This window comes from Pyrus communis, chromosome 4 (assembly GCF_041283825.1).
Source record: "Pyrus communis isolate YQ-2024b chromosome 4, ASM4128382v1, whole genome shotgun sequence".
Classification (NCBI taxonomy): Eukaryota; Viridiplantae; Streptophyta; class Magnoliopsida; order Rosales; family Rosaceae; genus Pyrus; species Pyrus communis.
The window spans coordinates 3745328-3769173 of record NC_142568.1 but is presented as its reverse complement, the minus strand read 5'-3'; the positions used below and the strand labels follow the sequence as shown (position 1 = coordinate 3769173).

Sequence of the window (23846 nt, the reverse complement as noted above, 5' to 3'; positions counted from 1 at the left end):
CAAATCCGCACATGGATGTCTCATTACACAAACTAACAGAAATCAAAGAAGCACCATTAGACTAAGCGATAGTTGGTACCTAGAAGCCACTGAGAGACAAAGACTCGTGTCGCTCTCAAGCAACTAGCTCTGGTTGCTGGTGGGAGGAGGGGGTTCATCGTTGAGGCACAAACTGTTTGATTTTCCTAAATTAAGAGTTGAGTTTGCCGAATGATATATAGGAGGTTGCAGGAGCAGCATCTCTGTTGGGAGTAACATTTTAAGTACAAGCCCTTGTGTTTTGGAGATCTGTAAATGTGGTTTGACTCACCTCTTCCATTTTATTGCTTTCCTTTTCTCTTATGAGATGAAAAAGAAGATGCAAATTCATATAAATACTTACATTTTTCACCCAAAATTATTATTTTACATCATTTTACCCGACTTGAGATGGATTTAAATCATAACTAGCCTTATTCTTTTAGTGAGGCGAATCAAACCTAAGATGTAAATTCACAAAAAAAAAAATTAAAAAAATTAAAAAAATATATTTGCGTTAAGACGCTTAGTACCGTAGCTAGCGAGTTCGAACCAAATAGTTATGATTGACCCATTTTTGGATTAGGAGTAGGCTTCGGGTGGATTTCGAGTTAGGCTTCAAGTCATTGACCAACCCAATAGCCTCGGGTTGGCAATGTTAGAACCCATTGCCACCCCAAAGAAAATGAGCAAACCAACCCACCCAAACTATTATTACGCGAAGTTTGGGTGGGTGGGTTCTACAAGTTGGAATTAATTATTTTACTTTTTATTCCTAATGTGAGTATGGGCATCACTACATGTTAGTTAATATTTAAACTTTATTATTAAAATAAAGTATAAATAGAAAAGTGCTTTTATTAACTATTGAATTTTATGTATTTGTCTATTTGATATGTGCGCTTTAAGGGAAGGAATTCCCTTTTTTTTTTTTAATGGGGATTAGTTGTAGGACCCATTTCACATTGAAATTCAACGATCTAAACCGTCTACTTTGTAAGTCTCGATTCATAGATCATTCTTGAAGAAATTAAATTCAATCCAAAATCGTTTGCCTACTTAATTATCATGATGAAATTTCAATTTTTTTTATAGAACGAAGTGTTGGTCTATTTTTTTAAACTCAATTAGATTTACTATGCCACGTAGTAAAAATGCAACTCAAACGAAAGTAGCAACCCAATTAGCAAATTGATCACGAGCAGAGCCACCCACAAGGCTAAGGTGGACTGTTGCCCAATGAGGTTTTTTGTAAGTGTAGTGCTCTCTACACACCTATTTCTATTTCTCACACATCCCTCTCAGTTTTCAACCTTCACATGGAATGAATTGATGAAGATAAATGTCAAAAAATTAATAAGGGTGTGTGAATAGCACTACCCTTTTTATAAACTCATGCTTTAATGGCTTATGTTAATGATGTAGCCTATATAGCCCACCCAATTCCAATTCATATTATTATTTCATGTATATTTAGTATAGGAGTAATAAATAATATTTTTTTATGCTAAAAATAATAAATTAGAATCGCCCCTCCCCCCTTCTATCCTATTCATTGAAGAAAATTACCATTTACTCTATGCGATTTAGACTTTGTACTTCTTACTCAAGAATTTAGTTTACAATTAAATCCCTATCTCCGCAATTATTTATGTTTCCTTACGATTTTCCAATGAATATAACCTTCGGTACGTTCTTAATTGCTTTTATTTACGTATTCTTGATTTATTTAGTAGGTTAATTCTTTATATGGTCCTTGAAGTTGGATTTGGATCCCATTCGGATCCAAATTGTGGGGATCATAGGGATCCTCGCATCTTAGTCATTCATCGTGCTGTTAGAAATCATTTGACTTTTTTTATTTAAAATTAAACATAAATAGTACTTGACAAAAATTGGCCGCACGATGTACGATGAACGGCTAGGATGTGGCGATCCTAGTGGATCCGGAGAGGACCCTCTTCCCTTGAAGTTGTCATTTAAGGTTATGATTTCAAGAATTGTTTATATTGTATTGTTCTTCTTTTATATTGATTACATGCATATGGTCATAAAATGTGTATGAATTTTTTTTTTTTTATTTGTAAAATGGAAGCAGAGAGAGAGAGAGTGAGAGATAAGCGTGAGAATGGGGAGAGAAGGGAGAGAGCTTTAATTTTTATTTTTTATTTGATATATGAAGGTGAGGCTTTGAAATTTTTTTTTTCAGTTGTATGAAATTACATTATTGCCCATATTTCTTATTTATATTCAATTTTAATTAGATGGTTTGAATGATAATTTCATAAAATTTTCATTGACAATAACATTCTATTAATATTTAGTTAAGATCATATAATTTTATATAAGAAAAAATACACACATGATATTAGGACACTAATTTTAGCTAGCCCACCCAAGAAAAAAAATCTTGGCTCTGCCCTTGAAATTGAAATGTAGTTGTATACAAGATTAATTGCTACTTCAAGTTAGTAAATTAGGTCTTGCTATATTTTATTAAAAAAATATTATTTAGTAAAGAGTTTGAAAATAACATTTAGGCTTCACAAGCTAAGATAAACTTTAAAATATTAATATTTTAAGGTGAAGAGTGAAACTTGAAGAGTTGGTTGAAGAGTGAGTTAGAGTGATAAATTTTAAAGTAGCATAAAAATGTTGAATGAGTTAGCAAAAGACATTATTAAAGAAAATTTTTGCTATCGAGATGCTCTAAAACAAATGAGGATCCTAGGGATTCTTAAATCGTGTTCATTTATCGTATATTGTGCAGCCAGTTTTCGTCAAATACTATTTATATTTAATTTTAAATAAAAGTATTTAAATAATTTCTGATTGTACGACGTACAATGATCTGGAGATGATCCTCATTCCTTTAAAACCTTTAGCTGAGTTTGATATGACAGAGTTATATATATATATATATATATATATTATTGTTTTGTTGAGAAACCGATATTATCTACACTAAGAGTGGGCCTCTCACAATAGGCTAGCAATAATGTGGTTTAAATTCGCCTTTTATGATAATCGAACCTAAAACCTCTCACTCCAGGCCCGAAAGATGGATAGCCGTTGCTTGCCACTAATTATCCCCGTTTTAACGAAAACAAAAAATACCTCTAGATCATAGTACTCAGTGACGACTAAGTTTTATATTAAACATGAGATTTATCCATTTTTTTCTTTCTATTTTAGGAAAACTAATGAAAATGGCTTAAAAATTTTGAGTTTTAATGATAAGGACAAAATAGAGGGTAAAGTGAATTGTACAAGTTTGACATTTTAGTGTAAAAATATAATTTTTTGTTACAATAAACAGTACTGTAGACTTTTCGTTAAATGGTCAGTGGTGTTCTCTTTTTAACTATCTTCTTATTATTTATTGAACTCAAAAATAAAAATCTGAAGTCAGATTCACCGGCCGATTGACTCAGATTGTCGATCATTAAGATTTACATCATCTTGTTTACAAAATTCAGTTAACCTCCGACACCGATGTAAACGTTACTAACCATATTTGATGAGGAAGCCCCACAATTTTCCCACTTCCCATCCGGCTCTCATTTTTTTACCCAAAAATCCAGATTTTTTTATGTGTAATTGCATTCGTTCCCTATCACAGCGCCATTAGTGCTCTCTTCCTTCTCCTTCTCAGTCTTTCATACCATCCCTTTTCACCCATTAAACACATGTTTTGAAGCTCAATCATCCCTTTTCCCTCTCACATCCGACCGATCGGTCTTTCACTTTTCAATCGCCGTTGGATTCCTTCCTTGCCGGTTTGCAGGTAAGCCTCGGATTTCTTGAAAATTTAATGATTGCTGAAACTTTTGGGATCGATCAAGCTCGGAATTATTGAATCACGCATCTAAATCTCCTAAAATTGGTGCAATGCAATGCTTAATTTCAATTTGTAATGGGCTTTGTTTAGATCTGTTGATCATTTGTATGAATTGTGATGGCACTCATACCGTTAACATAGCAATGCGCCACATTGGATTCATACCCATGAGATCGAGTGATTTCATATGAAATATATGTGTAATTATACAAATTGTTACATCAACTTGAATTTGGATTTCTGTTTGGAATTAGGGTTGGATCTAATAACCATTTTGAAGTGACGCGGCTGCTAGTTTTGAGTTCATGGTTTTCATTAAAAAGTGAATTTGAATAGGCAAGGTTGGATTATTGTTTTTGTTAGAATCTTATTGGTTAGAAATTACAATGGGTTTGGATATGGTTGCATTTTCTTTTCTTATGCGTGTTGGGGTAGGCAATGCCTGATTACGGTTTAAATGATCAATGACACTGGTATAAAAATACGCCTCAGAAAAATTACACTAGAATAAGTTACAAGGTGTTAGATTCTAGGGTTGAAGATGCTTACTCGTCATTTGTCTAGATTGCCTCAATATTTGGTGTGCTCATGGATTGAATTGAGGAAGGTGTAGCCAGTTCGGCAATTGTCATGCTTGGATGAGTGGACTCAGAATAAAGGAGATGATGCATAGAAGATCAAAAGTATGTTTCGGTTATAGCCTTATAGGACTTCGTGTGCTATCAGGAGTTTTCTTCTCCAGGCCAAGTAGTTTAGATCAAAGACAGGCCCGATTGTAACTCGGTCAGGTCATGTTTGGTGCATGCCTGAGCTACAACCTAAGCATGCAATTCTCGTCACACGCTAAATGTCCCATGCATGCTGATATAGGCACAAGCTAAAAAGCTGCTACATTGGAGTGCTGTGCATTGAGCGTTCTGCACACAAGCCTACTTTATAGCCCAAGCTTCTATTCAAGTGCATATTCTAGTTTAACATGACCGAGCTATAATTAGGAATACCATGCCTGGGCTACATGTAGGACATGTTTAAGAACAAGGCCATTGTAAAATGGATGATGTATTAGCAAACTTTTTGGCATATGGTCCAACACTTGTCATGGTGACAACCATCCATAGACAATACGTATTCAATTTCTTTACTTTTAGGTTTTTCAAAGAACTATTTGCGGTCATCTTGTCTAGTTTTGATAAAAGATTGGAGGCATCTGGTCAGTGTCACGTTGGCACGCAATCGTCATTTTCTTTTGATTCAGGTCATTTGAGTTTCAAAAGACGGTTGATCAAAAGTCTGGCATAATACTGTATTGTTTTCCAGATACAATCAGCCGAAATGAGAAGACGATTATTCTGGGTTGGGCCTTTGAACTTGATCAATTTTAGGAGCTAATGAATTTTCAGTTATCCAATAAAAACACTGTAAATTGGAAAAATAGGGCATTATTGATATGACATCAATTCTCTATATTATATTGTAATTCTCTTTATTTGCTTTTGTTTCATAACATCTCGGAAATTTTACCAAACAGAGGAAGTCTTATGCCCTTTTCTTTCAGACCTTGTCTAAGACAAAGCCAATGGCTTTTCTTCACAGCAGCATTTCCCTTAGCCGTCTATTAACAACATTCGTGCTCCTGACAATTCTTACGGCCGAGAGACGCGTGTCCATCAGGATCCCAGATCGGATCACTGAAACCACAAGAGACCTACCTGACAACCAATCCCTGAAAACAGCAGTTTTCGCTCTGGGAAGCTTTTGGAGATCCGAAGCTGTCTTTGGGTGCTTGAATGGAGTTGTACAGACGACTGTTGGTTATGCTGGCGGATCCAAAACCAACCCTGAGTACAGAAGCTTGGGTGATCATGCCGAATCTATCCAGGTCGGTCTTCCATTTGTCTATTGGTTTTAGATTTACATGAATGATTTTATTTTTTTCCTTTATTTTTTTCTTTTTGGCTCAATTCAAAGGTGGGTTTAATTAAGCTCAAATTGGAGAAAATTATCTATAAGTGGTGTCTGTTTTGTTTCTTGTAAAGATTTAGACCAAATAGGATAATTATCGTTATTTGGCTTCCTGGCGAAAAAATTCGAGAAGGTGAATCCCTACAATTTGCTTTTCTTTTTTAGTATAGAATTGAATGAGGCTAGTAGGCGAAAGTTTAGTTTGATTACAAATATGCAATTTTTACTAAGTCGGTTTCATATACTTCGTCGTCTTTAACTGAGGCTGATTTGTTCTGTTTGAATGATTGTGACTTGTGTAATCCTTTAAATGCTGTGCAGGTTGTATATGATCACAGGCGGATTAGCTTCAAGCAACTTTTGGAGGTTTTCTGGTCCAGTCATGATTATAGGCAAGTATTTGGGCAAGGTCCTGATGTGGGTAACCAATACAGGTAAAAGTTGGGACAGCAAACAACTCTTTCTTGCATAACATCTACTCATCACTTGCAGTCACTGCTCATAGTGAGATTTTATCATATGTAAACAGATCTATCATTTTTACGAATGGAACTGAAGAGTCCAGATTGGCCGCTACGAGCAAAGAGAGAGAGCAAACTAAGTCAAAAAGTAGCAGTGTAACTACTAAAATCCTACCTCTGGGATCGTTTTATCCTGCTGAGCCTGAACATCAGGTACAACTTAATATCCTTTTCTTCTTCTCCTCAATCTTTAACAGGACATTTTGGGGTCAGATCTTTGTATTGTAAAACTTTCTTGGTCCTCACTCGTATTTCTGAAGTTTTAGAGCGTCTTTGAACTGGAGCTCTTTCGAGCTGTGAAAAAAGAGATAATAGCATAGTAAGCCATAAATTAGAATTTGGTATGGTATAAATGAACTCTGTGCTCGACTTGGAGAAAACAGGGGTTGCTTAATCACTTTTATACAAACAACTCAGATTCACCGTGGCTGATTTGATTTTAAAATGCAGAAGTTTGAGCTGAAACGTAGGCCATTTCTTCTCCAGTTAATTGGAAACTTGCCGGAAGAGGAACTTGAGAGGTCAAATTTGGCTGCAAAACTGAATGGATATGCTGCAGAGCTTTGCCCTCCGAAAATCCAGAGACAGATTGATGCAAAAATCAACGAAATTATTAAAAAGGGATGGCCCATTTTGAGAGACCTGTAGCTGGCCGTCGGATTAGAACTTTAGACAAACACGCCCTCTATTGATCTCTGCCCGTTCATGTTCAACCTTAGTTGCTGAGAATCCCAAGCTTTAGAATAGACAATCCAATTGAGTTCATTGATGTACTATGCTTCTGTCAATGTCATTATGTTAGGGTTGGTTATATCTAGTTTTTCAGGCTTGTTGGTCGCCAAGGGAAATGCATTTGAATTCTGAAGGGTAATATACTAATATTCTTTGATGGCTTTGGGTTGTGAGACAACCAAATAAAAAAGACTTGTGAGATAAATGCTTATTGGGTTTTTCACATTGTCCACACATTTTGGCAGAATTAAGAGCATCTCCAACGTAAAGATTCAAATCCTAGACCTTTATAGTTTGGTCCAAAAAATAATGGTGGGAGAATTTGGAGTTTTAATTTTGAGTCTCTGCGTGAGACCACCTCTTTGAGTGAGGGGCTTTTTCATTGGTGTGTGAGTGCTCCTAATTTCGTCAGCTCTTTTAGTTCCCGGCCCTAGTAGTGGCCAGAGTTGGTGGCATCCCTTTTTCTTCTCTTTTGCCTTTTTTCCCTCCTCTGTACGCTTGGTTTTCTCCATGTTTTCTGACCCATAAGCCTTTCATCGGCCTCGATGCCAACTTCAATTTTCTTCCCCCTCCACTTTTTCCACCTCCATGACTTTAATCCATCAATTTTCTAACTATTCCGTTCACTTCCGTCCTCCATTGTTCTCACAAATCTTAGGATTTGGAACCATAGTTTCCACCCGCGTTTTATTGCTTTCTAGGAAGGTGTTTAGAGCTACAGTTCGGGTGTAAACACTACCACCTTCCAAATGTACCGTTTTCGGCTTCGTTGCTAGGAGAAAGTATTTTCCAACTGGCTTCTTTTCTTTGGTGGTTATGGATTCAATTTTTATGGTGTTTGGAGGAGGAAGATGGAGTCTTCTTCTTTTCCGATTAGGGGCATGTGTTTGGTGAGATCTCCGGCGTGGGATGCTGATTTGTGGTCGGCAATAGGTGCTTCGACAGCGGCAGAGGAAGCCAGTTTTCTTTATTTTGGGCTCTTAGCTTGGGTTGGACTCTCGTGTTGTGTTGCCTTGAGGGTTTATTTTTTGTTTTGTGCTTTGAAATGTATTTGGGCCTCCATATATGTACTTGTGCTCTCTTAATAATGAAATTTACATTTGAAAAAAAAAGCCCAAATTTGTTGTAAAATTGATGGATTGATGGATGAATGAATGCCTACTCAAAAAGAACAAGACTTAGGAATAGTGTTTGATACTTTCAAAAGTATCATCATTGTTTTGTGGATGGTTGTAGTTACGGAAGTCTCTCTATAAATAGAACATTCCGTCTGTTATCAAATGAACTGCAAAAGAAAGCAAGAGAAATAATATCAATATCCCTTCCTCTCTTTATCTGTCATCCTTTTTGTGTTATAGCTACTAAATTTATAGTGTAATATTTTGCACCTACTTCACTCTTGTCCTTAGAAAGGTTATCTCTCTAACTTTTGCCTATTTATAACACGTTATCAGAACGACTCTCTAACTTTAAATAGTTCACATCTTCCTTCATCGAAAGAAAAAAAAAAAAGCTTCCTTTAAGGTTTTTCCTGTTTTTCTTTTTTTTCCTGTTTTTCTTTTTCTTCTGCTTCATCTGTGTGGTGCACCCTCGCGATGAACTGCTAGCACCATGTCTGCTTCTCGTTCTAAATTTAACAATTACTTATATCTTTGATTTCTTGTTTGATGCAGTTCCTGGTTTCTAATCCAGTATTTATTTATTTTAATTTTACTGTAATCAAAGATGGTGCAGTACAATTGCCCATCTTGAACTACAAATTTAATTTTCACTGTAATCGAAGACGGTGCGGTACAATTGCCCATCTTGAGCTGCAGATTTAATTTTAATGCAAATTTTAGGTGGTGCGGTATAATCACCTACACTGCCCTGCATATTTAAATTTTCATGTTGTTCAAGTGGTGCGGAATAATCGCTCATCTTATGCTTGTTTCGATGAGAATGGTGCGGTACAATCGCCCTTCTTATTAATCATGAAAATTTCGAGCTTGAAGTTTCGAGTGTTTATCATTTTTTGCCTGAAGATCAAAATGAAAAATTTGTAAAAATCAGAAGTTCTAACACTATATTCCTCTAGGAATACATATTATTGCAAGTTCTTATACATTTCACTTTTCTTTCAGAAAGAAAAGAAAATGGCGAACTTGGCAAAGCTTGATTTTGCTGCCCTGGACATTACTGGGAAGAATTACCTTACCTGGGTATTGGATACCAAGATCCATCTGGAAGCAGGGAATCTTGGAGATACCATTAGGGAAGAAAACATCTTATCCTCTAAAGATCGGGTAAAGGTCATGATCTTTATTCGTCGCCATCTTGATGAGAGACTAAAGAACGAATATTTAACGGTTGAAGATCCGTTAGCTCTTTGAAAGACATTGAGAAATAGATACAATCACCAGACAATGACGATTCTTCCAAAGGCTATGAATGGACTCACCTAAAGATCCAGGATTTCAACTCAGTGGCTGAGTACAATTTTGCATTGTTTAGAATTACATCTGAGATGAAGCTCTGTGGGGATACCATTACTGAGGAAGAGATGCTAGAAAAGACTTTCAGCACATTTCATGCCTCTAACGTGCTCCTGCAGCAGCAGTATAGAGCGCGTGGCTTCACTGAATACAACTAGTTTATATCTGTGCTCTTGGTAGCTGAACAAAACAATGAGCTCCTGATGAAAAATTATCAGTCTCGACCTACTGGATCTGCACCATTTCCAGAAGTAAATGTTGTCTCCCTCGAAGTGAACGCCACATCCTCTGATGGAGATAATCATAAATGAAGACGTGACCATAAGCAAGGCCGGTGGAATAGGAAACGTAAGAATCATGGTGGTCAGTTTCACAACTAGATTCCAAGGTAAAATTCAGGTTCGAGCATTAAAAATGGAAATCGCTACAAGGGCAAAGCTCGTATGAACGATACTCCTAGAAATTCTGATGGAACCTGCAATAGGTATGGTGGCGATGTGCATTAGGCGCGTACCTATCGTATCCCAAAATATCTGGTGGATCTATATCAAGCATCCCTTAAGGAGAAGGGCGTCGAGACTAATTTCCTCGACTAGGCTAGACCAATGGATATACCTGATTCAATGTGCGACTTATCAGAACAGTTGAACACAACCCACCTAAATGTCTTGGACTTCATTGTGAAAAGGAGGAATGAAGTGTATCAATCCAACTGAATCATATATATTTGATGTACTTTTATTATTCTGAACTTGTAGTTTAAAAACTCGCATTTCAATAAAAGAGGTATTTGAATTTCTAAGACGGTGATTCCCTTTACTCATAAAGCATGGATAAAAGTTATGGTTATTCTCAAAACATGAGAAATGGTGGAGATATTTGTCTTGCAGACAGCGCAACCACACATACAATACTTCGTGATCGAAAGTATTTTTCAAACTTGATGCTTACAAGAGTAAGGGTAACAACAATATCAGGTCAATCAGATATAATTGAAGGCTCAAGGAAAGCCCAGATTATGTTACCAAATGGAACAATATTGTCCATACAGAATACATTGTATGCTACTCGATCTACTCGAAATTTGTTGAGTTTCAAATACATACGTTTAAATGGATACCACATTGAAACGAAAATTGCAGAAAATGTGGAGTATCTATACATTACCTTCAATGGTACTCACAACCGTATATTAGAGAAGTTGTGTGATTTGTCGAGTGGATTGTATTATACATACATAAGGACAATTGAATCACATGCTGTCATGAACCAGAAGTTCATTGATTCAAAAGATTACATGTTTTGGCATGACCGTTTGGGTCATCCAGGATCTACCATGATATGTAGGATCATTACCAACTTTAATGAACATCCATTTTTGAGCAGAGACATTGTTATCTCAAATGATACCCCTTGCAAGGCTTATTCTCAATGGAAGTTGGTAATTAGACCATCACAACTAAATGTTGATGTTGAATCCCCATCATTTTTGCAAAAGAATTCAAGGGTATATTTGTGGACCTAATCTACCATTTTGTGGACCATTGCGATATTATATGGTTTTGGTTGATGCATCTACCCGATGGTTACATGTTTGTCTCTTATCTATTCGGAATGTAGCTTTTGCGAGACTTCTTGCTCAGATAATCACGTTGAGAGCACAGTTCCCAGATTACCCCATTAAGTCAATTCGACTTGATAACGCTAGTGAATTTACGTCTCAAACCTTTGATGATTACTGCATGACATTGGACATTGATGTTGAACACCGTGTTCCTCATGTCCATACTCAAAATGGTTTAGCAAAAGCATTGATCAAGCGGCTTCAGTTAATAGCTCGCACTCTGCTCATGAAAACAAAATTGTCAGTTTCTTCATGGGGACATGCCATCTTACATGCTGCATCATTGGTTCGATTGAGACTTATAGTCAACCACCAATACTCCTTAGTACAACTCGTGTTTGGACATCATCCAAACATTTTACATTTAAGAGTTTTTGGTTGTGTTGTATATGTGCCTATTGTACCATCGCAACACACTAAAATGGGACCTCAGCATAGACTGGGAATTTATGTGGGCTTTAATTCGCTATCTATCATTAGATATTTGGAACCCCTGACATATGATATGTTTACAGCTCATTTTGCCGATTGTCACTTTGATGAGATAGTTTTCCCGTTGTTAGGGGAAGAAAAGACCGTTCCAAAAGAACGACAAGAGTTAACATGGGTTGTACCCACCTTGTCTCATTTTGATCCATGTAGCAATGTGAAAATGAAGTGAAAATGATCATTCATTTTCAAAGTATTGCCAATCAAATGCCAGATGCATTTAATGATGCTATAAAAGTGACAAAATCACATATACCAGCTACAAATACACCTGCAAAAATTGATGTCCTTGTTGGACAAAATAAAGTGGCAGCGAATGATTCATTTGGTGCATGCCTGAAGCGTGGTAGACCACCAGGTTCAAAAGATTCAGCCCATTTAAAGAGAAAGACAATGACACAGCTAAATCCAAATGAAATCATTCAAGAAAAGAAAATGAATGAAAAATCCGTAATTCATGATTCTATACTTCTAGAAAAAGAAAATGTACTTGATGAGACACATGTCTCTGAAGAAACAGCAGTACATAGAAGCAAAGAAATCTCTATAAATTATGCATGTACAAATGAATTGTAGGATCAAAATGAAATAATCATCGATGATATGTTCGCATTCACAATAGCCAGTGAAATTATATTAAGTGATGATATTGAGCCTCGCTTTGTTGATGAATGCAAACAGAGACAAGATTGGCCTAAGTGGAAAGATGCAATCCATGCATAATTAAATTCCTTGGAAATGCGAAGTGTTTTTGGACCGGTAGTCCAAACTCCGCCTGATTTAAATCTCGTGGGTTACAAATGGGTATTCACAAGAAAACGCAATGAGAAAAACGAGATAACGAGATACAAAACACGACTCGTTGCACAAGGTTTTTCACAAAGACCTGAAATTGATTATGAGGAGATATATTCTCCTGTAATGGACGCAATTACGTTCCGTTACTTAATAAGTTTAGTGGTTTCAGAAAAGCTTGACATGCGACCTATGGATATCATCACTGCGTATTTATATGGAGAATTAGATACTGACATATACATGAAGGTCCCAGAAGGACTTAAGTTGCCTGAAACAATTAACAAATCACGAGGTATGCTTTCGATCAAATTAAGATGATCATTGTATGGGCTGAAACAATCTGGACAAATGTGATATAATCGTCTCAGTAAATATTTGATCAAAGAAGGATATATCAACAATATCATTGGCACTTGTCTGTTCATTAAGAAATCAAATTTTGGATTTACTATAGTAACAATATATGTTGATGATATGAACCCAGTTGAAACTTTTGAAGAGCTCAATAAAATTGCTGAATATCTGAAAAGCGAATTTGAAATGAAAAATCTTGGGAAAACAAAATATTGTCTCAGGCTACAGATCGAGCAATGTGCTAATAGAATTTTGATCCACCAATCAACTTACATTGAAAAAATCCTGAAGCGATTTGGTATGGACAAGGCTTATCCACTCAGCACGCCAATGGTCGTTCATTTTTTGGACATTAAAAAAGATCCATTCCGTCCAAAAGAAGATGATGAAATGGTCATTAGTCCAGAAGTACCATATCTGAGTGCAATAAGTGTTTTATTGTATTTAGCGCAATGTACTAGACCAGATATAGTTTTTTCAATTAACTTGTTAGTAAGGTATAACTCTGCTCAATTCGTCATTGGAAAAGTGTTAAAGATGTTTTGCGATACCTGAAAAGAGTTAAAGATGTTTTGCGATACCTTTATGGGACAAAAGACATAAGTTTCTTCTACTCAGGAAAATCCACAAATGACCAGATCCTTGTTGGATATGCAAATGTTGGTTTCCTCTCTGATCCGCATAAAGCCGGTTCACAAACTGGATATGTGTTCACTAATGGAGATACATCAATCTCATGGTGCTCAACAAAGCAAACATTAGTTGCTACATCTTCAAATTATTCAGAAATACTTGCTTTACATGAAGCAAGTCATGAATGTTCTTGGTTAAGATCAATGATCCATCATATCTGGAATTCATATGGTCTACCTTCGAAGACAGACAATCCAACTGTCATCCATGAAGATAATGCAACCTGTGTTGTCCAAATGAATGAATGATTCATTAAGGGCGATAAGACTAAACACATATTTTCAAAGTTTTTCAATGCACATGAGTTTTAGAAGTCTAAAGTTATTGAAGTCAGACAAATTCGTTCCAATGAAAATCTGACAGATCTGTTCACCAAATCTCTACCGAAGTGCACGTTTATAAGTTAGTGCAGAGTATCGGATTACGTCGACTTACCAATTAGCTAAATTTGAATAATGCAGAATCAGGGAGAACATTCATTATACATGCTTATTGTACTCTTTTTCCTTCGACTAGGATTTTTCTCACTGGGTTTTTCCTATCAAGGTTTTAACGAGTCAACATAAGCATACTTAACACTATATCAACAATCCATATAAAGTTGTACTTTTTTCCTTCACTATGGTTTTTTTCCACTTGATTTTTCCAAGCAAAGTTTTAATGAGATAACTGATGTTGATATGTGGACATCCAAAAATGAGTGTTGTAAAATTGATGGATTGATGGATGAACGAATGTCCACTCAAAAGGAACAAGACTTAGGAATAATGTTTAATACTTTCAAAAGTATCATCATTGTTTTGTGGATGGTTGTAATTACGGGAGTCTCTATAAATATAGCACTCCGTTTGTTATTAAATGCACTGCAAAAGAAAGTAAGAGAAATAATATCAGTATCATTCCCTCTCTTTATCTGTCATCATTTTTGTGTTATAGCTACTAAGGTTATAATATAATATTTTACACCTGCTTCGCACATATCCTTATAAAGGTTATTTCTCTAACTTTTACTTATTTATAACAAAATTTGAGTTTTAAGAATTTAGGTATGTGTACTCCCATGTGAACATAAATATGAATTTGCCAAAATCTAAAACAAAAATAATTGAGCGGAGTCGGATTTGGATCTCATCCCATCTTCGCATCTTATTCGTTGATTGTAAAGTCAGAAATGTATGTACTTATTTATTTATATATTGGGTTGCCCTCGCACAGTCGCTCTCCCACAACCCCCCACCCACCCATTCCATCTCTTCTTCTTCCGTCGCCGCCCTCTCTGTCTCTCAGTTTCTCACCTCGCATCTTTATCTTGCCATCCCCTTCCCCACAGCCCGATCCCCCGCTCTCAGGTCTTTCACTACACCCGCCGTTGGATTGCTTCGTTGCAGGTCTGTCGGTAAGCTTTGGATTTCGTGATGATTTTTTTTCTTCTAGTTTCTGAACTGCTGAAATCTTTGAACTATGAGCGTTATCTGCTGTGATTTGGTTTCTGGGTTTATAGATTAATAGCTTTAATTTTTTGCGGATAATTGTTGTTACTTTTGTGATTGTTTATTGTTAACTTTAGATTATGCATGTAAATATCGGAAATTTACTGAATTTCTTGTTTCAACATGTATTTTTTTATTGCTAGTATGATAGCAAGCATCAGTGAAACTCGTATTTGAATTTTGAATGGTGGGCAAGGACTAATTATAACATTGCTTTTTGTTCTGTGTATCCTTTAATTTTAGGGTTCATGTCCATGAGGTAATGTAGGTTTAAAGGGGAAGGATAGGGATGAATTCAAACATTGGTTTTTCGGTTTCCTGATATCTTTCGATTTAGAATTTTATGGGTGAAGTGCCTTTGCGCACTAGAAAGAATCAAAACTTTATTTGAGCTCTGGTATCGATAACTATTACCAACTGATTTGAATAGCTGCGGGGAAAATTGACACTGTTAAACGCGTGACAATGCAAACCTGTCAATGTTGTTTGAGCTCTGCTTTCAATGTTGTTTCATACCAGTGAGAAAATATAATTTTACTTGAAATGGAAGAAGCTAATAATTCTCGGTAAAATGTCCTTATGCAGACTACAGGCAAGCAAACATTATCAAAACTGTGTGTTTGAGCTGCAAAGATAGATTCGTCCGGGCATAAGCGTAAGAAAGCAGCTCCTTTGATCTGTGCATCAGATCACACGGACAAGGACAAAGAAAAAAGGCAGGCTGCTCGAAAGACCAAAAGGACAAAAATGTCCTCGTCAGAGGGGAATCAGGTGAGGGCGTCCCATATACTCATCAAGCACCAGGGTTCGAGAAGAAAGGCATCGTGGAAGGATCCTGAAGGGCGGATCATCAGGAACACCACCCGAGACTCTGCCGTCTCTCAGCTCAAGGCTCTCCGCGATGACATCCTTTCTGGAAAGGCCAAGTTTGATGATCTTGCCGCTCGCTACTCTGATTGCAGCTCTGCCAAACGTGGTGGCGATCTCGGTTAGCACTTAACTTCACGAAGTTCATAATTAGGGTTTATGTCCGCATTTGTGTTTTGACCTTAGAAAGTACCCCAGATAAGGGAATCAACATATTGAAAGTCCAAAACAGAAAAATTGTAGCGTTTGATATCTGAAATACGAGCTGCTTTTGTTTATTCGATTTTCTTATTTGGAAAGAAGCGTAATTTGATTTGCCAAAGTAGTTACAATTGTTATTTAACAAGCATAATTTGATTGGCCACAAATAATTGCAATAAAAAGCTTTAGCTATCCAACAACTTATCTAGGTCCGAACAGCTTTCTAGCTTAAATTGACCCAAAACTCCGAAGAAACAAAGCCCTAAGTAACCGTACAAAAACTTGTGTTACCCCATGAAACTTCCATGTCTCCACTTTAAAGTCATCACAAGTCCAAGTACTCTTTCCAACTGGAACACCCAAAAAAATTCCCATCCCTCCGGGTTCCATTGAATTTTTTCCTCCCCCAAAAGCCTTCTGCCTCCGCACAGATTTGTGCAAGCTTGTTAGAATTACCCAACATTTTTAGTATATGTTTTTGTTAAATTATTTATTGTTTTAACTTCAACTTCATCCAATAAATGTCATTCACTTAATTAGAAATCGATTAAAAGTGAAATATTTTTTTTTCAAGTAACATATAAATGTGGGTTTGTACTAGTGATATTTCCTTTCTCTCCTAGGTGACTTGCTTAGAATGGAAGGAGATTAATTCCCAAAAATGTCTATATTTGCAAGAAAAGTTTGACTTTGATTCCTCAAATAAACCTTGTTTTGATGAGTTTGTATTAGTGAATGTAACTTGACAATAACGGTTCATCATAAATAAGATTCCGTTAATAATTTTATGGTACGGGCATTGTTGAAATGTATGTCAAATTGTGGTTGCAGGTCCCTTTGGTCGGAACCAGATGCAGAAGCCTTTTGAAGAAGCAACATTTGCTCTCAAGGTTGGTGAGATGAGTGACATTGTGGATACGGATAGTGGTGTCCATATCATCAAGAGAACTGGATGAGCACCGAAAGTGAAACTTCTTGATCTTTGGGTGAATCCAAGTATCTTTTGAAACACAATTTGTTCCTTGATATTATTAATGCCTATGGCTGGCACTCTTATTGTATGAAGTGATGTTGTCTCGTTGGCGTTTGAGTACCTAAAGACGGATTTAAGCACTGTTTCTGATATGGTTTATTCTGAGAATGTAATGGTTGTGCTTTGGATTTTCTGTTTGAGGTTTTCTTTGCCTCTTCCCTGTCAATTTCTGTGTTTTCGGAATTTTGATGTTATGCTTATGTACGAGTTGATAAGTTTGCAGTGATGTTATTGTTTGGTGTTGTATGCACCCCTGAGTCCTGTCCTGCACCTGCACATGAATGCGGAAAGGTGGCTAAAGGAAGTGATTAGCAAGTTGGATTGTTTTGGTGATTAGGGTCAATCTGCTCAACCCAATGCGTTTTGGTTTAAAACCCATCCCTTTCCATAAGTTTAAAATAGAAATATCGCTTGTATTAAAATAAAAAATATCGTTTTGGGTCAATCTGCTCAACCCAATGTGTTTTGGGAAAACGAAGACAGTCGACATCTCACTCTTTGCCCTCTATAAGTTGCAGTGCAGATCGCTAACATGTGCCCCAAGCAGTATGGCTGTGTTAGAAGCTAAACAGCGCAACTCGTGAGATTGGTTAATCAGTCTCTTTAGTATGACAATCAAGTATGGGCTTGGGATACATAATCTATTTGGGAAAGGTGAGCGAATGAAGATTTACAGTATAGCCGTATTAGTATTCTGACCAAGTGTTTTTCCCCTTTGAGTGGATGGAAACATTGGTTAGAATCAGTGTTTTAAAAAACGCACCTTAAGATGAGCGTAAGCGGCTTTGGAGGCGGGGCATCATGAAAACGCCTCTACCCAACGGGATAAGGTTAAACTTAGATTTGCTTGAGGCGTTCAACTAAGCATCCTTACTGTTTAAAAGTTGCCGAAATGTGAAATTTTTTCATTTGAAATCTGAAAGTTTTTAAATTGTAGAGCCGGTGCACTTTGAAGATGATGAAGAAGACAGCCTTGTTTGGAGTATTTTTTTGGCTGATTTTTCGTTTTCTTTGTTATTTGTTTCTCTTTAAACTGACCCACTTTGTTCTTTAGTTGTCCAGCATATTCTTTCAGCATATTCCTTCAGTATATTCTTTTCTGTTAGACTTTTTGTTTTGAATATAATTTTATAGATCTCAATACACTGAAAATAAGACATTTCTATAAAATCATCTTATAACTTTATATTCTTATTTCCTAAGAAAACGCAATTGGCCAACAGAAATAAATCGAGAAATGGTCTAAATGTTTTTTTTTATTCTTTAAGTGAAACATTGGTTAGAATTGAGATAATATTTGTACGTAATGGATCGGTCAGTCTATAGGTAACGTAATGGATCGTCAGGAGGAGACTAGCAAGTTGAACAATTATGAAGTTACAGCAGGTCGAGGCTTAATCAATGTCGTCTTCTCTTGGTCACTTGAGGATGTTCTCAATCCACATCTTCACCAAAATCAGGTTAATTTGTACTGTGTGTCCACCTGTTGAGGAACTCGGATGCTCTGTGAACTGTGACGAGTTACAAATCTTTCATTCCTCCACCTGTTGAGGAACTCGGAAGCACTTTCACCGTATCCGGCAACTATGGTAGGAACATATGTGCCACAGGTCGGAGATCTCATTGCCTTGACTGATACTAAACCAAAATGCGTTGATCGTTTCAACAGGCCCAGAAATTCGTATCTTGTTGCGTATGTTCATCGGAGTAGAGGCAATAATCTCTCAATACTCTCGTCAAAGCTTATCGATAGAGTTGGATACGTGCAAATTACGAGCAAGAGAGATACGCTCTGTGCGTTCTATCTTGTGAACATGACAACAACTGTTCGCGCGTGGAAGCCGTCTTCATGCTTTAACTTACTAATCCAGTTTGTCTTTGTTTCTTACAGGGTAGGAATTCTTGTTCAATTTACTTTGACAACGAAAAATGCTACCTGTCTGGTACAGTTCCGGCAATGTGCTCCGATCTAAATGATTCCCAAGAAGCTGCAGTTTCAAACTGTATCAGTTTAAGTAAATGCAATCTCCACCATAAAACAAATATGGGACTGGTAAAACGAAGACAGTGATCGGTATGTCACTCTTTGACCCAGTTAAATTCAAGCGCAGAACATTAACACGCGCTCCAACCGGGTTAGAAGTAACAGCACGCGTGCTGAGATTATGGCAAGCACGGGATTGGAGATAAAATTCTATTTGGGAACGATGAGCGATTGATAATCACGGCGCTTTGTGCAGGTGGAAACATCGGTTAGAATAACGGTACATGTGCATTTTCGAGCTACACAGAAGGAATGAAACCGCCCGAAGTATTGATGGTTGATGAAGCTGCTCGGATTATACACAAATCATGCCAATAATTGCTTAAGGAACGAGAATTTAGAAAGAAAAATATTTAGCATCGACAATTCCATTGCATTCCATTATTTCAGTATTACAATTTCATCCACAGAAGTATCCTATCCAGACAAACTCAGGAAGATCGAAGCCGCAACCCCGAGTGAGTAGACGCCAATCACGGCCCCAACCAAGTCTTTACCGGACCGAGTCGCAGCCCCAATCCCAGCAATCCCGGCGATGCCGATCGGAACTCGAAACATCACGGCCTTCCCTGCATTCTCGACGACAGCGCCGGCGAAGAGCTCCACTGCCCACTGCTTGAACTGGGCCGGCCCAAGAGTTTGGGCGTGGGCGGGACGAGTGACGGCCTTGAGGGCGGAGTCGACAAGGGAGCGGGTCGGGGGAGATGGGACCCAGTTGAGGATGAGAGGGTGCGGGTGGAGGGTGTGGAGGGATTTGTGGAGGTGGTCGGAGGCTGTGGGGAGCTGGTAGGGGAAGACGCCGTCGAAAGCGTGTTCGGTTAGGGAGAGGCAGTGAGTGAAGGCCGAGTCGCAGGCCGAGTCGAAGGCGGGCGAGTTGGATAGCGAGGATTTGACTCGCTTTGAGGCCGAGATTCCCATCCTCTTTCACTCTATTGTGTTCTGTGCGACTGCCTGTGCCTTGAGTTTCACACGCTTGATCCAACAAAACTTTGGATCGAATTTTTCGAAAAGAAAGAGTTTTTTTTTTTTAAAGGAAATTGCAAAAATTATCCTTTAACTTTAATTCAATTTAGAATAATATCTTTCAACATTAGGCGCCTAATTGAAGTAATGATTTATCAACTAAAAATTCGTAATCATTGATTCCTTGACTCATTAAAACGTGTCCTTATTGTCAACTTTGTTAAAACTTCTGTCAAAATGAATCACGTATGAAAAATATGGAAAGCCAAATGAAAAAAATTATAGCAATGATCCTAAACTTTAAACTAATTAAAGAAATGATCCCTCAATTTTAACCTAATTAGAGCAATAGTTCCTCAAATTTAATCTAATTAGAGCAATGGTCCCCAACTTAACTTCATTGTAGCAATAATTCTATAAACATGACTTTTTTTTACGGAATTTTGATGAAATTGACAAAAAATAACCGTAGTCATATGTTTTGATACGTTAAAGACCATTAATTATGAATTCTTAGTTAAAACACCATTGTTATAATTAGCTTAAAATTGATAAACCATTTCTACCATTTTCTCTCTTTTTAATCTTCCAAAGCCTCACTTCACAATCCACATCCAACAGCATTCATGAAATCTGCTGTGATGGGTTTGTTGGGTTGTATGAAATTCCACCTTCCTCAACAGGGTTTGAAACAAGATCACCCAGAACTCAACCACCTGCGCTATTTATCCGCAACACCTTCTTCTTCTTCCCGAAAATTCACCACCGTCTGTGGCGGCCTGAGAGGGGGACCGAGAAAGCCTCTATGGAAGTCAAGGGTGCTCTCCACAGAAGCCATTCAGGCAGTTCAGTCTCTGAAGCTTGCCAAATCAACCCCATCGAAACTCGAGGAGGTTTTTGATGCAAGACTCTCCAGGCTCTTGAAAGCTGACTTGCTGGACGCTTTGGCTGAGTTGCACAGACAAAATGAAGTCCAATTAGCACTCAAGGTTTCTCATCTCTCTCTCTCTCTCTCTTCTTTTCTTTTCTTCTCTTGCATTACATTTACAAAATTTCGAGATGAAAATGGTAGGCCTAATTTTTCTTCAATATGGGGTTCGTAATAGTGGTGGACGTGAACAAATTTAGACTCTTTTGGGACTGTTTATTTAGAAAGCACTTATGCTTATAAGCACTTACTCTGGAAGTTATACAATTTGAAACACCTTGATCATTTTATTAAGAATCCAAAGTGTTTTTTGAAGAAGCATCTAAAGCATCTGGCAGGTGTTTCTTCTGAAGCTGCGTTTATGATCCAGTAGCATTTTCAGCTTTTTCTTCCATAAGCTCTTTTTGGTTGTTGGAACACTTCCAGAAGCAATTCCAAACAGACCCTGTATATAATAGCATGATGCGTGAGAGTAGGTTCGATATTCCTTCTGCATTTGGATCTGGGAACTAAGTAATAGAGTTCTCTCCACAGAAATGAAATGAAATTTGAGGAAATTAGGACCACAAATGGATTTGTTCACACTTATAAGTGTATTTTCAGTCTATGATTTCAATGAACTTTGTTCTTCTAATCAGATAGTAAGTAATGGAACACTTATTTTTGTGAGTATATTTTGTTAATACAAGTCTAATTATAAGGATATGAATTATGTATAGTTTTGTTATCTAAGGATGCATCTTTGCAAGGAATTATGTCTACGATATTCTAAATGTAAGAGGGCTTCTCAATTGAGAAATACTTTGCAAGTCCTTATTCGACAACTTTATTTGGGGTGAAATATAGGAGAAAATTGGTAGACCTCAAGTGTTTCCGAGAGAGTTTCCGATTTTCTTAGAAATAGCAGCCAAGTAGTCGTTTTCAAGTATGAAATAGAAACAAGTCCTTGGCTGTCAACTCTGCCTTCTCATTCAACCAAGTAGGGAACTTTATTTATTTTGAAAAGGCATGTTGTTATCAGTTCATAGTTTGTACCTTTGCAGTTAACCATCTGAACTTGTGGTGGTTCCTTGTTCTTTCGGTAATGGCTAGTTTGTCAGTTTCTGAACGTCGGACTCCAATTTGGATGCTGTTTAACTAAGTTGTGACCTAGTTTGTTCATAATGTTCTTGTTCATAATGTTTAACTAAGTTGATAATATTTGAGCATTTTGTATTTTTCAATTATCTATGTTATCTCAACTGGATTCAGGTTTTAGGTCTTCAAATTTGTGCGGGAGGAAGTATGGTATAAGCCAGATCTCTCCTTGTACTGTAGCATGATCCTACTGCTGGGGAAGAACAAACTGATTGAAATGGCGGAAGAGCTTTTTTCTGGATTGAAGGAAGAAGGCTTAGAACCTGACACAAGGGCATTCACTGAGATGATTGGAGCTTATATACAAGTGGGCATGACGGAAAAGGCAATGAAGACCTATGAATTGATGAAGGCATCAGGCTGTGCCCCAGATAAATTAACGTTTACAATATTGATTAGAAACCTTGAGAAGGCTGGAGAGGAAGATTGGGCGGCTTCTGTCAGGCAAGATTGTGCTGAATATGTAGATTCTCCTGAGAAATTTTTTGAAGAAGTTGAACGGAAACATGTAAGTGTTCAAACTTTGGGTTCTCACCTTCACTATCATTTCATCAGCACCTTATTGAGTAATCTCTTAGGATATCACCTAAGGTCTACATGCCTTATTGAACACAAAATGGCAAAGAAGGATTTATACAGTATTATATATGCGATGATATCTTTGTTTTCTTCCTCTTTCATGGAATGCTCATCAACCCTCTCTATCGAGTAAACATAGGCTCTCCGTGTAATATTCAATGCATGCATACCTTGGATCTGTATGAATTCCTAGAAATTCATTTCTGTAGTGTTCTTAGGATCATGAGAGACTACCTCTCCTGTCTTCCCTCCATGGTCATACAGCCCTGCACCCAATAACCTGTACAACTCGGAAATTCGGGATGACATTTGTATCAATGGAGAATTTCTTTGTCCATGATCCACCACCCCATACTCTCTCATAATCCAAATACTATGTCTGTTTTGATCATAGCGTTTCACGGCAATAGACTTTCCAGCAGCTGGAATGGCCATGTACTTGGTCGGCAACTCACAAGCAAAATCTTCGGGCAACTCATTCTCCTTAAAATTCTCACCACTCACATCAAATGACAAAATCACATCAATTTGGATCATAATTTTATCGGGAAGGTATTTTTAGTTTTAACCTATTAAGAATCTGACTGCTCCTTTTGTCATGGCAGGGGAGGAGATCACTCAATCTTGTTTAACATTTTTCACTCAGGGGACTGCAAATGTAGGGTTGGTTAACAGCGGTATAACCAGTTACCGAAAGCTGCCGGATACATCTGAGGAACAAAAGCAAATGGCTCAACATCGCTGTTTCTGTCTCTGTTCTACATGCGGGTGTTCAGTAATCCTTTTCTGGCTTTGGGGCACTGTTCGTACTTCGTATTAGGGACCTTGTTTAAAGAAAAGTGGAACTAGTTCGGCTTGTGGCACATATCCTAGTAGTAAAGTTTGTGTTTACATATCTTGTTCACCGTATATCAGCAATGTCAGATTTCCGACCCTTCCCTTCTCCCCCTCTGTTCGGTCTCCTTTGTATCGAGAAGAAATATTACACCAAAACTTTGAAGCCATTTACGCTGGTGGGTTGAGAACTGGTCGGTTTTCGGATACAAGGTAGTCGGATTCCAGTTCATAACCTCGAGTTTTGAAGCCTGGATTCGGTTA

The 23846-nt window shown here is 37.4% G+C and overlaps 5 protein-coding genes across 7 annotated transcripts; 4 read left to right on the top strand and 1 right to left on the bottom strand.

The window, feature by feature from the left end:
* The first annotated feature begins 3408 nt into the window (after nucleotides 1-3408).
* Nucleotides 3409-7280, top strand: MSRA5 (Peptide methionine sulfoxide reductase family protein). Of its 2 annotated transcripts, none has more exons than XM_068462164.2 (5): nucleotides 3409-3805; nucleotides 5415-5738; nucleotides 6143-6255; nucleotides 6351-6495; nucleotides 6793-7280. In XM_068462164.2, exons 2-5 carry the CDS (start codon nucleotides 5436-5438, stop codon nucleotides 6988-6990), a joined length of 759 nt encoding a protein of 252 aa, XP_068318265.1. In that variant the 5' UTR covers nucleotides 3409-3805; nucleotides 5415-5435; the 3' UTR covers nucleotides 6991-7280. The 2 variants fall into 2 exon arrangements, with proteins under 2 accessions (XP_068318265.1, XP_088548486.1); XM_088692360.1 differs by having other exon boundaries at nucleotides 3666-3805; nucleotides 5388-5738.
* Nucleotides 7281-9209: 1929 nt separating this feature from the next.
* LOC137723251 (uncharacterized) lies at nucleotides 9210-9706 on the top strand. The gene is made up of 2 exons (XM_068462406.2): nucleotides 9210-9359; nucleotides 9464-9706. Exons 1-2 carry the CDS (start codon nucleotides 9210-9212, stop codon nucleotides 9704-9706), a joined length of 393 nt encoding a protein of 130 aa, XP_068318507.1.
* Nucleotides 9707-14661: 4955 nt separating this feature from the next.
* On the top strand, nucleotides 14662-17230 carry PIN1AT (peptidylprolyl cis/trans isomerase, NIMA-interacting 1). 2 transcript variants are annotated; one of them, XM_068462005.2, is made up of 3 exons: nucleotides 14662-14902; nucleotides 15582-15984; nucleotides 16896-17230. In XM_068462005.2, exons 2-3 carry the CDS (start codon nucleotides 15744-15746, stop codon nucleotides 17018-17020), a joined length of 366 nt encoding a protein of 121 aa, XP_068318106.1. In that variant the 5' UTR covers nucleotides 14662-14902; nucleotides 15582-15743; the 3' UTR covers nucleotides 17021-17230. The 2 variants fall into 2 exon arrangements, with proteins under 2 accessions (XP_068318106.1, XP_068318107.1); XM_068462006.2 differs by having other exon boundaries at nucleotides 14674-14894.
* Nucleotides 17231-19477: 2247 nt separating this feature from the next.
* On the bottom strand, nucleotides 19478-20152 carry LOC137723629 (uncharacterized). The gene has a single exon (XM_068462825.2). It carries the CDS (start codon nucleotides 20057-20059, stop codon nucleotides 19559-19561), a length of 501 nt encoding a protein of 166 aa, XP_068318926.2. The 5' UTR covers nucleotides 20060-20152; the 3' UTR covers nucleotides 19478-19558.
* Nucleotides 20153-20643: 491 nt separating this feature from the next.
* Nucleotides 20644-23641, top strand: LOC137723194 (protein THYLAKOID ASSEMBLY 8-like, chloroplastic). Its single transcript, XM_068462365.2, has 3 exons — nucleotides 20644-21093; nucleotides 22291-22677; nucleotides 23354-23641. Exons 1-3 carry the CDS (start codon nucleotides 20731-20733, stop codon nucleotides 23378-23380), a joined length of 777 nt encoding a protein of 258 aa, XP_068318466.1. The 5' UTR covers nucleotides 20644-20730; the 3' UTR covers nucleotides 23381-23641.
* The last annotated feature ends 205 nt before the right edge of the window (nucleotides 23642-23846 follow it).

Bases quoted from the DNA above. Each gene is read 5' to 3' on its own strand.
- MSRA5 (XM_068462164.2), top strand. From the start codon at position 5,436: ATGGCTTTTCTTCACAGCAGCATTTCCCTTAGCCGTCTATTAACAACA. The intron at 6,256-6,350 runs GTAAAAGTTGGG...ATATGTAAACAG, and splicing joins GATGTGGGTAACCAATACAG to ATCTATCATTTTTACGAATG. The intron at 6,496-6,792 runs GTACAACTTAAT...TTTAAAATGCAG, and splicing joins CTGCTGAGCCTGAACATCAG to AAGTTTGAGCTGAAACGTAG.
- LOC137723251 (XM_068462406.2), top strand. From the start codon at position 9,210: ATGGCGAACTTGGCAAAGCTTGATTTTGCTGCCCTGGACATTACTGGG. The intron at 9,360-9,463 runs GTAAAGGTCATG...ATTGAGAAATAG, and splicing joins TCTTATCCTCTAAAGATCGG to ATACAATCACCAGACAATGA.
- PIN1AT (XM_068462005.2), top strand. From the start codon at position 15,744: ATGTCCTCGTCAGAGGGGAATCAGGTGAGGGCGTCCCATATACTCATC. The intron at 15,985-16,895 runs GTTAGCACTTAA...TTGTGGTTGCAG, and splicing joins CAAACGTGGTGGCGATCTCG to GTCCCTTTGGTCGGAACCAG.
- LOC137723629 (XM_068462825.2), bottom strand. From the start codon at position 20,059: ATGGGAATCTCGGCCTCAAAGCGAGTCAAATCCTCGCTATCCAACTCG.
- LOC137723194 (XM_068462365.2), top strand. From the start codon at position 20,731: ATGAAATCTGCTGTGATGGGTTTGTTGGGTTGTATGAAATTCCACCTT. The intron at 21,094-22,290 runs GTTTCTCATCTC...TTCAGGTTTTAG, and splicing joins AAGTCCAATTAGCACTCAAG to GTCTTCAAATTTGTGCGGGA. The intron at 22,678-23,353 runs GTAAGTGTTCAA...TTGTCATGGCAG, and splicing joins AAGAAGTTGAACGGAAACAT to GGGAGGAGATCACTCAATCT.